This window comes from Corella eumyota, chromosome 6 (assembly GCF_963082875.1).
Source record: "Corella eumyota chromosome 6, kaCorEumy4.1, whole genome shotgun sequence".
NCBI classification, from domain to species: domain Eukaryota; kingdom Metazoa; phylum Chordata; class Ascidiacea; order Phlebobranchia; family Corellidae; genus Corella; species Corella eumyota.
This window is the reverse complement of record NC_137495.1, coordinates 4,147,381-4,161,482: the sequence shown is the minus strand read 5'-3', so window position 1 is coordinate 4,161,482 and position 14,102 is coordinate 4,147,381. Positions and strand designations below refer to the sequence as shown.

The 14,102-nt window shown below is 32.4% G+C and overlaps 2 protein-coding genes across 2 annotated transcripts; one reads left to right on the top strand and one right to left on the bottom strand.

The window, feature by feature from the left end:
* The first annotated feature begins 34 nt into the window (after positions 1 to 34).
* On the top strand, positions 35 to 13,011 carry LOC145755547 (pre-mRNA-processing-splicing factor 8). Its single transcript, XM_082571786.1, has 44 exons — positions 35 to 164; positions 363 to 524; positions 747 to 911; positions 1,008 to 1,149; positions 1,290 to 1,366; positions 1,488 to 1,700; positions 1,835 to 1,960; positions 2,073 to 2,178; positions 2,318 to 2,511; positions 2,589 to 2,708; positions 2,787 to 2,874; positions 3,005 to 3,226; positions 3,426 to 3,560; positions 3,685 to 3,828; positions 3,997 to 4,179; positions 4,269 to 4,475; positions 4,619 to 4,782; positions 4,895 to 5,021; positions 5,123 to 5,315; positions 5,438 to 5,549; positions 5,630 to 5,813; positions 5,921 to 6,051; positions 6,148 to 6,294; positions 6,503 to 6,685; positions 7,051 to 7,195; positions 7,294 to 7,541; positions 7,714 to 7,893; positions 7,960 to 8,095; positions 8,245 to 8,380; positions 8,549 to 8,712; positions 8,879 to 9,025; positions 9,100 to 9,260; positions 9,377 to 9,591; positions 9,979 to 10,193; positions 10,311 to 10,458; positions 10,549 to 10,718; positions 10,802 to 10,900; positions 11,015 to 11,208; positions 11,289 to 11,430; positions 11,612 to 11,851; positions 11,929 to 12,068; positions 12,156 to 12,296; positions 12,367 to 12,569; positions 12,638 to 13,011. The coding sequence occupies exons 1-44, from the start codon at positions 55 to 57 to the stop codon at positions 12,796 to 12,798; spliced, it is 7,020 nt and encodes a 2,339-aa protein (XP_082427912.1). The 5' UTR covers positions 35 to 54; the 3' UTR covers positions 12,799 to 13,011.
* A 5-nt stretch (positions 13,012 to 13,016) lies between these two features.
* On the bottom strand, positions 13,017 to 13,922 carry LOC145755548 (uncharacterized). The gene is made up of 4 exons (XM_082571787.1): positions 13,817 to 13,922; positions 13,529 to 13,695; positions 13,367 to 13,442; positions 13,017 to 13,275 (listed from the first exon to the last, which is right to left on the bottom strand). The coding sequence occupies exons 1-4, from the start codon at positions 13,875 to 13,877 to the stop codon at positions 13,208 to 13,210; spliced, it is 372 nt and encodes a 123-aa protein (XP_082427913.1). The 5' UTR covers positions 13,878 to 13,922; the 3' UTR covers positions 13,017 to 13,207.
* Positions 13,923 to 14,102: the final 180 nt, after the last annotated feature.

The following is a 14,102-nucleotide window of genomic DNA, read 5'->3' as shown; positions in this document are numbered from 1 at the left end:
AGTTTGAAAATTAATTTGGTATTTTTTTAGATTAAGGTTGTTAGGAATGAAATAATGATGAACAATTTTAATCAGGGAGGACTTCTTCCTCCGGGAATGCCTGCACAAATGCCTCCCCCTTCTGGAGGATTGTCGGAGGAGATGTTGCAAGAAAAAGCGAGAAAGTAAGTCAACGAAAACATCATTTTACATAAATATTGAAATTGAATAATCAACACATCTATTAAATCTGAATATTTTTGATTTTATATATTTCTATTTGTATAAATATATATTAATGCTTAATTTTGAAGTTTTTGTATAATTCTTTAGGCACCTAACTGTTACATATTTGCTTTTAAGATAGTTAATATACTTTTCAGGTGGCAGCAGCTACAGAACAAGCGATATGCCGAGAAAAGGAAGTTTGGTTTTGTGGATCCACAAAAAGAGGATATGCCTCCTGAGCATGTGAGAAAAATTATTAAAAATCATGGAGATATGACAAACAGAAAATTTCGTCACGACAAAAGAGTATACCTGGGGTAAGGGATCTTTATATTATGGTTTTTGGGAATACAGTTTTTAAAAAAATGGCATTAAAGCTGTATATAGCCCATATAAAATGTTTAAAAAAATTAAATATGTTGAAAAATGGTTAAAAAAGGTAAAAATTTAAAGATACTTTACTATAAAATTTTATACATTTTTAAGCTTTAATTAAGGTAGTCTATAAGTCTACATACTAACCTTATTACAATAATCAGGGCTTTAAAATATATGCCGCATGCTATGCTAAAGCTTCTGGAGAATATGCCAATGCCTTGGGAACAAATAAGAGATGTGCCAGTAATCTACCACATCACAGGAGCAATTACTTTCGTGAATGAAATCTCCTGGGTAATTGAACCAGCTTACATTGCACAATGGGGGTAAGTGAAAAACTTTGTTAATAGTACCTGACAAAAACATTACTTTTTTTTTAATGCTAAATTATAATATTCGTTTTAAATGTTAATTTTTATCAGAACAATGTGGATCATGATGCGAAGGGAGAAGAGAGATCGTCGTCACTTTAAGAGGATGCGGTTTCCTCCTTTTGATGATGAGGAACCTCCTCTTGATTATGCTGACAATGTCCTTGATGTTGAACCGCTAGAGCCGATCCAGGTAAGCTTTAATAAATTTAAATTTTTTAAATTAATCAAGTTTTTTTGCTATAAATCTCTATAATAATTACTAAGTATTTACAAGTCTAGTTTACTGTAAAGATTTTTCAAAATTTACTTCACTTTGATTTTTGTTTTTAGATGGAGTTAGATTCAGAAGAAGATGCTGCAGTGGCAGAATGGTTTTATGACAACAAGCCCTTGCAAGATGATCCTAGGTAAACACAAAACTATTTTATTAGTTAAAGTTAAAACAAAAAATGGGTCCAAAACTTAAGTGAATGTCTGTCCAAAACTTAAGTGAATGTCTTTGTTTTTAATCTGTAACTTTATTTTAAGGTATGTAAATGGGACAACTTATCGTAAATGGCATCTTAGTTTACCCCAGTTATCAGCATTGTACAGAATGGCCAACCAACTTATCACAGATCTAGTTGATGATAATTATTTTTATTTGTTCGACTTAAAAGCCTTTTTTACTTCGAAAGCTCTAAATCAAGCTATACCAGGGGGCCCCAAGTTCGAACCCCTGGTTAGGGATAACACACTACAGTAAGTGAATTGGTGGTTTTTATAAGAGCATATCAGCAACATATGAATTTTAAAAATCAGAAATACTTTGTAAAAACTACGGTTAAACAAAAAAAAATTTTTTTAAACTTGTTAATAAAACTTATTTTTATTAGGGATGAAGATTGGAACGAATTTAACGACATCAACAAAATTATTATTCGACAACAAATTAGAACCGAATACAAAATTGCTTTTCCTTATTTGTATAACAACTTACCCAAGTTTGTTCACCTTGCTTGGTAAGTCAAAAGTTATAATAGTAGGTTACTTTTTATTATATAATTTTAGTGAGCGAAAAAGTGCTATAAGACACTGTCAGAAAAACTTACTCCTATTTTTATTTTGAAAAAGGTATCACACTCCAAATGTTGTGTTCCTGAAAACAGAAGATCCAGATCTTCCAGCTTTTTATTTTGATCCAATTATTAATCCAATTTCACATCGACATACCGTTAAAGTAAGAGTTCAATATCTAGATTTAGTTGTTTACATATTTATCTTACAGTTAATCATAACTTAATACATGTTGTGTAAAGAATGAGAAATTGTAAATATTTAATTAGTAATTTTTTATTTTTGTTAATTCTACTTTGTAGACAAATGAGCCGATTTTTGATGACGAGCTTGAAGATCTAGAGTTGCCAGATCACTTTAAACCACTACTACAAGATGATCCACTTTATTCTGACAACACTGCAAACGGGATTGGACTATTATGGGCACCTCGACCATTCAACCTAAGGTCATCACGAACAAGAAGAGCTGTGGACGTACCACTGGTCAAAACTTGGTAAGTAAATTAAATATTAATATAATATAGCCTAGATGGTGTAACTTTTATGGATTTATGTTTATGTCTTTCCTTAGGTATCGAGAGCATTGTCCAGCTGGTCAACCAGTTAAAGTTAGAGTTTCTTATCAGAAATTACTGAAATGTTATGTTCTGAATGCTCTTAAACAAAGACCACCTAAACCTCAGAAGAAAAGGTAAATCTTTAAGAAAAATATATATTTCAAAAACACAAACTTTGTTGTTATTTCTAAACCTAAAAATTGTTTTTCTAGATATTTGTTCCGATCATTTAAAGCAACAAAGTTTTTTCAGTCAACCAAGTTGGATTGGGTTGAGGTCGGATTACAAGTGACCAGACAGGTGAAACTTTATCGAAATTGTTTAAAAAACCACCTGAAGTAGACCTATGTCTTCACATTTGGAAAAACCTTAATTAAATTGTTGTAATACTTACTCTTAAATTTTAAATTGTATGTCTAATTCATAACAGGGCTACAACATGCTCAACCTTTTGATCCATCGTAAAAATCTCAATTACCTTCATTTGGATTACAACTTTAACTTAAAACCCGTCAAAACTTTAACAACGAAAGAACGTAAGAAGTCAAGATTCGGGAATGCTTTCCACTTGTGCAGAGAAATATTAAGATTAACAAAATTAATTGTGGACAGTCATGTACAGTATAGACTTGGGAACGTAGATGCTTTTCAGGTTTGTAAAATTAAACTGAGCAAATAATTAAAAAAAAATGAGCTGGGCAAATAATTAAAATCATTTTAAATTTTTATATTTAACATATATCTACTAACTTAACTAACAGTAATATACTGTAAAGATATTACTCATGCAACACTAACTGTAAGTATTTTACTGATTTGACTGTTTGTTTAACATATGTTTGTTATCACAGCTTGCAGATGGTTTACAATACATCTTTGCCCATGTTGGTCAACTGACTGGTATGTACAGATACAAATATAAACTTATGAGACAAATCAGGATGTGTAAAGATCTCAAACATGTGATCTACTACAGATTTAACACTGTAAGTAAATGCAAAGCTTTTTGTACTTTAACTTAATTTAACTTAAAAGTTTCTAACATTTTTTTTATTTTAATTAGCTATTTTTACCTTTTGTTTATCTCCTTTACTTTTCTCAAAATTTTAGGGTCCAGTGGGCAAGGGACCAGGTTGTGGGTTCTGGGCACCCGGATGGAGAATCTGGATCTTCTTCATGAGAGGTATTACCCCGTTGTTAGAAAGGTGGTTGGGTAATTTACTTGCTCGACAATTCGAGGGTCGACATTCTAAGGTAAGATGATAGCATAAACACTGGGTTATAACATAGGGTTCTAACTCCTAAAAAATGGATGTGAACAGGCAATATCCAAATGGTTACTAAAGCTTATAAACCTTTTCTTTTACAATGCCTAAATAAAAATGTTATTTCAATAATTAACCTGACCAATTTTTATTTAAGGGAGTTGCAAAAACGGTCACAAAACAGAGAGTTGAATCTCATTTTGATCTGGAGTTGAGAGCCTCCGTGATGCATGACATCATCGACATGATGCCAGAGGGAATCAAACAGAACAAAGCGAGGACGATCCTTCAGCATCTCAGTGAAGCGTGGAGGTGCTGGAAGGCAAACATTCCATGGAAGGTAAAAATTCTTTTGGGGTAAAAAAATTTTAAAATTCATAATATAAAAATTTTTTTTTAAATATTTACGAGTTTATTTTTAAATTTTAGGTTCCAGGTCTTCCTACTCCTATAGAGAACATGATTCTTCGATATGTGAAGGCCAAAGCTGATTGGTGGACTAACACAGCACATTACAATCGTGAGAGAATTCGACGAGGGGCAACCGTCGACAAAACAGTTTGCAAGAAAAATCTCGGTCGATTGACGAGGTTGTATTTGAAAGCTGAGCAGGAAAGACAACACAACTACCTTAAGGTAGCCTTAAAAACCATTTAAAGCTATTAAAAATTCACAAAAAAGGCACAAAATCTAAATTTTAAACTTTTTTAATGTAAAAATTCATAATCATAGGCATTACCACCCTTGCCTATTTTAAAGCCCTTTGTTTTTTATAACAGGATGGTCCTTATATTACTGCTGAAGAAGCTGTAGCTATTTACACAACCACAGTTCACTGGCTTGAAAGTAGAAGATTTTCCCCAATCCCATTTCCACCCCTGAGTTACAAGCATGATACTAAACTACTTATACTTGCCCTGGAGAGACTAAAGGAAGCATACAGGTAAAAAAACTATGTGTTAATTATTATTAAAATTTATTAAAAATTGTTTTAGAATTGCATTACTTCTTTCTTTTGAAATAGGAATTTAATTTTGAAAAATTGATATTTTTAGTGTGAAAAGTCGTTTGAACCAATCTCAACGCGAAGAGTTGGGTCTTGTCGAACAAGCTTATGACAATCCACACGAGGCGCTTTCAAGAATTAAGCGTCATTTGCTCACCCAACGTGCATTTAAAGAGGTTTGTTTTTTAACCAAAAATTTTAACTCTTAATTTTGGCAGAATGTTAAAAAAATTAAAAATAATTTTGGTAAAATTTATTTTTAAATTTTACGTTTTAGTGTGGAATTGAATTTATGGATCTCTACAGCCATCTAGTGCCTGTATACGACGTAGAACCCCTTGAGAAGATCACCGATGCTTATCTGGACCAGTATTTGTGGTATGAGTCAGATAAACGAAGACTGTTCCCATCTTGGATTAAACCAGCTGACACCGAACCACCTCCATTACTGGTTTATAAATGGTGCCAAGGTAATGGTTGTATAAAAGTAATTAATGGTGTTTTTTAATGAAATTTTAATGAAAAAAATTTTAAATGCTCCCAAATTTTGCAAAGAATAATGTTTAAAAATTCCTATTTTGTTCCTTTATAGGTATCAACAACTTGCAAGAAGTGTGGGAAAGTGGAGAGGGGGAATGTAACGTGATGATGGAAACAAGATTTGAAAAATTGTACGAGAAGATTGATCTTACTCTCCTAAACAGGTTTGTTTCAATTTTTAAACTTTAAAAAAAAAAATTATTTCAGTTTTTGATTTTTTGTTAAATTACAATTTATTTCACAGACTTTTGCGTTTAATTGTTGACCACAATATTGCCGACTACATGACAGCAAAGAACAACATTGTTATTAACTACAAAGATATGAACCACACTAACTCTTATGGGATAATAAGAGGTTTACAATTTGCCTCATTTATTGTTCAATATTATGGTCTGGTGTTGGATTTACTGGTGCTCGGTCTTCAGGTAAAAAAACTAAAAATAATTCTGTATTTATTAGTTCTATTCTTAAAGTTTTTTATGACATCATAATTGGTTATTTATGACATCATTATTTAATTATGACATCACAGAGAGCCAGTGAGATGACAGGTCCTCCGCAACTTCCAAATGACTTCCTCACATTCCAGAATATCTCCACAGAAACTAATCATCCAATTCGTCTTTACTCCCGATATATCGACAGAATTCACATTTTTTTCAGGTGATCAAAATAATTTTTTTTTGACTATTATTTTATTTAATTTTTTTAATATTTTAAAAACCTTTTTTGTTTTACCTAAACTTTATTTTTTTTCAGATTCTCAGCGGAGGAGGCTCGTGATTTGATCCAGAGATATTTAACTGAGCATCCGGACCCAAATAATGAGAATATTGTTGGTTATAATAACAAGAAATGTTGGCCACGAGATGCAAGGATGAGACTCATGAAACACGATGTTAATTTGTGAGTTGAACTAATAATAAAATTTTAAATTGTCTAAAGACGAGTTAAATTAAAAAATTGTTTTTTTCACACAAAAGTTATTAAAGTAGTACACCTAAAAGCTGCATAAAAAATAACCTAAACTTATAATATTCCACAATGCCATATGCTATCCAAACCTATACATTATTAACCAAAAAACTTACAAGTGAATATTTTATTTATTTAGGGGTCGGGCTGTATTTTGGGACATTAAAAACCGGTTACCCCGGTCTGTAACCACAACTGAATGGGAATCCTCTTTTGTATCTGTGTATAGTAAAGACAACCCAAACTTGTTGTTCAACATGAGTGGATTTGAATGCAGGATTTTGCCAAAGTGTAGAACAACATTTGAGGAGTTCACCCACAAGTTAGTATAAATTTAAGATTGCTTGGGTTTTTAAAATCTCAAGTATTTGTTTAACTAGTTTAGAGCTTGCTATATGGCCAACTTTTTAATTGTTGTAGAACTGTCACATCGCTCTTGACTTATATATTGCCTGCAATAATTTACCTGTGCCACACATATGGCAGTTTTATTTATTTTGTAGCCCTATAATTTAAACTTGCATTAATATATATAAATATAAAAGGTCCAATAAGCTCTATTTAATTTATATATCGACTATCTTAGCCTGCAAAATTTAGTTTAATATTAAAACATATGTAATGTATTTGATTTTAGTAATTTTAATACTGATTTTTAAAACTTTTTAAATAATTTTTTTTATACAGAGACGGAGTTTGGAACCTTCAGAACGAGGTAACAAAAGAGAGAACCGCTCAATGCTTTCTTCGAGTGGACAACGAGTCTCTCCAGAGGTTCCACAACAGAGTCCGACAGATCCTCATGGCATCCGGATCTACCACTTTCACCAAGGTCTGATTATTAGCACGTATATTTTACCCAAGAATTTTAATATAATATTTTCTTGTCGATTGTACTCAAAAATAAAAAAACTAAACTTTACTTTTTAGATTGTAAATAAATGGAACACTGCACTTATCGGGTTGATGACTTACTTTCGTGAGGCAGTCGTCAACACTCAGGAATTACTCGACTTACTTGTCAAGTGTGAAAACAAGATTCAAACTCGAATTAAGATTGGTCTTAACTCAAAAATGCCAAGTCGATTCCCCCCGGTTGTATTTTATACCCCTAAGGAGTTAGGGGGTCTTGGAATGTTGTCCATGGGTCATGTTCTGATCCCACAGTCTGATTTAAGGTAAAAATTAAAAAAGTTTATCTAAAAAAATATTTTTCTACGAAATATTTTTGGGCAAGTTATGCCCAGTCTTGTTTTAAGCTTGACTTAAATAAGAGTCTAGGTCAATTAAATAAAGATTTTTATCAATATTTTGGCATTTTTCAACTAATTTTTTTTTTATTCAATACAGGTGGTCAAAACAGACAGACATCGGGATCACTCATTTCCGATCTGGGATGAGTCACGACGAAGATCAACTTATCCCCAACTTGTATAGATATGTTATGCCCTGGGAAAGTGAGTTTATCGACTCACAGAGAGTTTGGGCTGAGTATGCTTTGAAGAGACAGGAAGCAAATGCACAAAACAGGTTTGTTTTTGTAAACAAATGTTTATTTTTTTTGAATATAAAATAAATAAAATTAATTTTTTTTAGACGATTGACTTTGGAGGACCTTGAAGATTCATGGGACAGGGGAATTCCCAGAATTAACACTTTGTTTCAGAAAGATCGGCACACGTTAGCTTACGATAAGGGTTGGAGGGTCAGAACCGACTTCAAACAATATCAGGTCAGAAAATAAAGAATTTAAGACAAACTTGTACAAATCATTTAGGGGTTTCTCTAGTTTAAAAAATAATTCTGGAAAGTTGTCTTAAAATAATTTAAGTGTGCCCCTTAAAAGTACTTTTTAGGTTTATAATTTAATTTTTGGTTTAGGTTTTGAAACAGAATCCGTTCTGGTGGACTCATCAGCGACATGACGGTAAATTATGGAATTTGAACAATTACAGAACTGACATGATACAGGCACTAGGTGGAGTTGAGGGCATTCTAGAACATACACTGTTTAGAGGTAAATAAATTCCTTGAGATATATATTTTAACAGAACTTAATTCTACATTTTTTGGTTTATTTTTTAAGTTATATTTAATTTTTAAATTTTTTAAAATATTTTTTTATGGAAAACTTATTAAACAATGTGTGTAATTTCAAACAGTTATAAAAATCATTTTTTTTTAGGGACTTACTTCCCAACGTGGGAAGGATTGTTTTGGGAGAAAGCAAGTGGTTTCGAGGAATCAATGAAGTACAAGAAGTTGACCAACGCTCAGAGATCGGGTCTTAATCAGATTCCTAATCGTCGATTTACTTTGTGGTGGTCACCAACTATCAACCGTGCCAATGTAAGGAAAAAATTTGTTTTTATTTTAATTAAAATGCTTTGTTTTTTAGTATGTTTATATATTATATATTCATATACATCCAATAATTGGTTGATTTTTAGAAAGAAATTTTCTTATTTTTGCTTAAGGTTTTTTGGATTTTTATTTTGTAAACTTTATTTTTTAGGTTTATGTCGGTTTCCAAGTCCAACTTGACTTGACCGGAATTTTTATGCATGGCAAAATTCCGACCCTCAAAATCTCACTTATTCAAATCTTTAGAGCCCACTTGTGGCAGAAAGTGCACGAGAGCGTTGTTATGGATCTTTGCCAGGTTTGTATTAATTTTCTTCTTTTTAATATTAAATTACACCATTTTTTTAAATAATATTGTTATCAAAATTTTAGGTATTTGATCAAGAATTAGATGCACTTGAGATTGAAACTGTTCAAAAAGAGACAATCCATCCGAGGAAATCTTATAAAATGAACAGCTCATGTGCCGATATTCTGCTCTTTGCTGCCTACAAGTGGAATGTATCAAGGCCATCATTGCTTGCTGATTCCAAGTTAGTTTATTTTTTAATTAAAAAAATAGTTTTATATCAAACAAGGTCTTAAGTTTAGACTGTATGAGCAATATTTTCATTTTAAAATAATTTAAAATTAATTGTTCTATTATTAGGGACACTATGGATAGTACATCTACCCAGAAATTCTGGCTCGACATTCAACTAAGATGGGGAGATTACGACAGCCACGATGTGGAAAGATATTCACGGGCCAAGTTTTTAGATTACACAACTGATAACATGAGTATCTACCCTTCCCCTACTGGAGTGTTGATTGCGATTGATTTGGCATATAACTTGCACAGTGCGTATGGAAACTGGTTTCCAGGTATAGTAAAAGTTATCAATATTCCAGAAATATTTTATTTTGTAACTAAAATTTTGCATTTTTTTTGTATTTTTAACCTTTATTTATCCTTGATGTGGAAAGTTTGACTTCACAACCGAAATATAGAGTAACAGCTGTTACCCTGACCCAGTCTTAAGTTGCCTTTGGCAGTTTGGAGTATTATACATTACAATTGTTCAATAATAATGCTGCCGATTAAGTGTTGGCTCAGCAGGAGTTTATTCTGTTTATATTGCCTTAGTCAAGGGTGCAACAGCATGAGAGCAGCGGGGATTGAACCCACGATCTCATGTAGTGTAACAAGTGTTCTGACCACTACACCAAGCTGTCAGTCTTTTTTTCTGAAGTGGCTATTTTTTATTACAGGTTGTAAACCACTCATTCAACAAGCTATGGCCAAGATTATGAAAGCCAACCCAGCTCTGTATGTGTTGAGAGAACGTATAAGAAAAGGATTACAATTGTACAGCAGTGAGCCTACCGAGCCATATTTGTCCTCACAGAATTACGGTGAACTTTTTAGTAACCAAATTATTTGGTTTGTGGACGATACAAATGTGTACAGGGTCACCATTCATAAGGTTAGTTGTTGAAAATATTAAAAGCTAATGGATTCCAATATATGGTCTAAAAAGTAAGTTGTACATACTAATATATGATAGAGCGATATTTATGACAATCGTGAAAAATTTTTTTAGACCTTTGAAGGAAATTTGACGACTAAGCCTATCAACGGAGCCATCTTTATATTCAATCCTCGTACTGGTCAACTTTTCTTGAAAATTATTCACACGTCAGTATGGGCTGGACAAAAGCGTTTGGGACAACTTGCTAAATGGAAAACCGGTAAAATTAAAATTAAAATAATTTTTTTTTTTAAATGAAAAAAAAAATAATTTTTTTGTTTGTGATAAAAAAATTTAACATTTTTCTCAGCTGAGGAGGTTGCAGCTCTTATCCGATCCCTTCCAGTGGAGGAGCAACCCAAACAGATCATCGTCACCAGGAAGGGAATGTTGGATCCCTTGGAAGTCCATCTTCTTGATTTTCCCAATATTGTTATTAAGGGAAGTGAGCTTCAGCTTCCGTTCCAAGCCTGTTTAAAGGTAAGTAAAAAAAATGGATTTTGAATTTTTATAAATTTTTTTTTAGTTTAAATTTAAATGAAAATTTTTTTTTATTCATTTAGGTTGAAAAATTGGGAGATTTGATTTTGAAAGCTTCAGAACCACAAATGGTTTTGTTTAACCTTTACGATGACTGGCTTAAATCTATTTCTTCTTACACCGTAAGTTAGACAAGAAACTTCATAAAATTATGATGTTTATAGCAATTTTTAATATAATTCTGTAAAAAAGGTTTCTTTTCAGTAATTTTTTTAATAAAGTTATTTGCATTTTAGGCCTTCTCACGTCTTATTCTCATCTTGCGAGCGCTTCATGTGAATCCTGATCGCACAAAAGTGATCATGAAACCGGATAAAACTACGATCACTGAGCCTCATCACATGTGGCCATCCCTGGGATTTGATGAATGGATCAAAGTGGAAGTTGCTCTCAAGGATCTGATCCTCGCTGATTACGGGAAGAAGAATAAGTAAGTTGGAAAAAATTTAGTTTATTTAAAAAATTCTTAAGTTGTCCAAAAACTATTATTAAATTTTTTATTTTTTTCAGTGTAAATGTAGCATCACTAACACAGTCAGAGATCAGGGATATTATATTAGGGATGGAAATTAGTGCTCCTTCCCAGCAGAGACAACAGATTGCTGAGATTGAAAAGCAAACTAAAGAACAATCTCAACTCACTGCCACACAGGTACAAGAAAGATTTAAAAATTTTTATTTATTTTGTCTTGATTTTAGGCAAAATAAAAAAAGGATCTAAAGTAATATACAGAAAAAAAAACACTAGAAAAATTGTAAAAAATTTACTGCATTGAAATTTGTAGTATACTGCTTTGAAATTTTTTTTTTTTTTTAAATCTTTTTTATCGTAGACACGAACAGTTAACAAACATGGAGATGAAATTATCACGGCTACAACATCCAACTACGAGTCTCAAACATTTTCATCCAAAACTGAGTGGAGAGTTCGAGCAATATCGGCCACCAACCTCCATCTTAGAACCAATCATATTTATGTCTCGTCTGATGATATCAGAGAGACTGGATTCACTTATATTCTGCCAAAGAATGTTCTCAAGAAGTTTATCTGTATTTCTGATCTAAGAGCACAGGTAATTTAAATTTACTTTTTAATTGAAAAACAATTTTTTTTATGATTTTTTAACCTAAACATTTTGATTTTTTTTAGATTGCTGGGTACTTGTATGGGGTCAGTCCTGCCGACAACCCCCAAGTAAAGGAGATTAGATGTGTGGTAATGGTGCCACAGTGGGGGACTCACCAGACGGTGCATCTCCCCAACTTGTTACCCCAACATGAATATCTTAAGTGGGAAATTTTCAAAATTTAATATTTCAAAAATGATTTAAAATATTATTTAAAAAAAAACTTAACCATTAAATTTATTTTTCTTAGGGAGTTGGAGCCCCTGGGTTGGATTCACACCCAACCTAACGAGTCCCCCCAGCTTTCACCCCAGGATGTGACCACTCATGCAAAAATAATGGCTGATAACCCAGTCTGGGATGGGGAGAAGACAATAGTGATCACATGCAGGTAAAAACAAGTTAAAATTTTATTTTTTAATTTTTTAAGAAAAAAAATTGCATAATTTTTTGTTTTTTAGTTTTACCCCAGGTTCTTGCTCCCTTACTGCTTACAAACTGACCCCTAGTGGGTACGAATGGGGTCGACAGAACACCGACAAGGGAAATAACCCCAAAGGTTACTTACCCTCCCATTACGAAAGAGTTCAGATGTTGTTGTCTGATCGATTTCTGGGTTTCTTCATGGTCCCATCTCAAGGCTCCTGGAACTACAACTTTATGGGTTTGTTATTTTCCATATTCTAACCCTTTACACAATTAAGCTAAACTATTTTGTGCTTAAATTTTTAGGGGTACGCCATGATGCCAACATGAAATTCGACCTCCAGTTATCCAACCCCAAGGAATTCTACCATGAGGTCCACAGACCTTCTCACTTCCTTAACTTTGCGTCTTTGGAAGATGGGAAGTGGTCAACGTTGATGGCAGATAGGGAGGACCATTTTAGCTAGAGTTGATTTTGACATATGGAAGGAGCCATGTACAAATGAGGTTGAAATATTTTGAGTTAGCATTGATGTGTATTAATAAACGAGACTGTTTTTTTAGTTGTTTCTGGCCAAAACTGTAACTTGTTAAACTAAAACCGGAGTTTTTTTTGTAATAACACATTTTTTCTGCTGCTTTGTTGCTGAAAATATCGTGCATCTTTACATAAATAAAATTGTATATAGCATAACTGGTTGTATTTCAAATCAGTTAAAAATAGGGTAAACCTGTTTTGATCAGTTTTCTATAAAAAAAACACATGGCATAACATTATCTGAGTATATTTATTATTCGTTACATGATCAGATTTCCAAGTATTTGTGGCTTGTGCGGCCCTTATGTGTCACGCGTTGTTGCAAGTTTTAGGCACAGTTATGTCACAATTTGACTTTGTGCCACTACTGGCGGGCAGACATGTTTTCGGCAAAAGCTGCACAGACCTGAAAAATATTATTTATATTTAGTTAAAGAAAAATTTTGATACTAGATTATATGTTTTATAATTTTTTTTTTACTAATTAAAGTATTTACCTTTTCGAACTACGGCTGGGTTATAGCATTTAATTTTGGTGAATCTCACACAAAAATGGATACAGCTAAAGCTAACCTTTAAAAATTAGAAAAAACTTTAAAAATTGAGGTATTTTTTTTTTTTAAATATGTTAGGCAAAAAAGGGGTTTTCAATAGCTCACTGTATTTGTTTTTTTGTCAATCACAGTTCCAGTGTTTGTCATTATATCACTTCCTAAAGAATCTGAGCCTTCTATATCAGAACTATCGTCTCCCGTTGCCTCATCTTCATCTAACATTAGCGATCTCAAAACCTGAAATATTCTTTCATTTTCAGCTGAAGTACACTCTGTTAATTACAAAAAGCTTGATTAAAATAATCTTTGAGAACAATTTCTAAAATAGGTTTTCTTGAAGTACCCAGTTTTAATGTAATTCTACAGTAAATTAGGTTATACTCTTCTAAATACCTGGCAGCGTAGAAAATGTAACGCCAAAGACTAGTAGAAACATCAGAAATCCAGCATTCATTTTTAAAATTAAGTTTTCACCTATCTTAAATTAAGACTATACCTTTTGAGAAACAAGTTAAATTAATCCAACTACTTGATCGCGATTTTAAATAGTTTGACCTGTTATCCTGTAAACAAAGTTAGGCTTTTAAAATAAAATTTGTGCACTTTTTTGACGGTTGTTGTTGTTATCATCCAAATAAATTTTGCTTTTTTCATTTAACTAAGAAAAGCTCATATCACG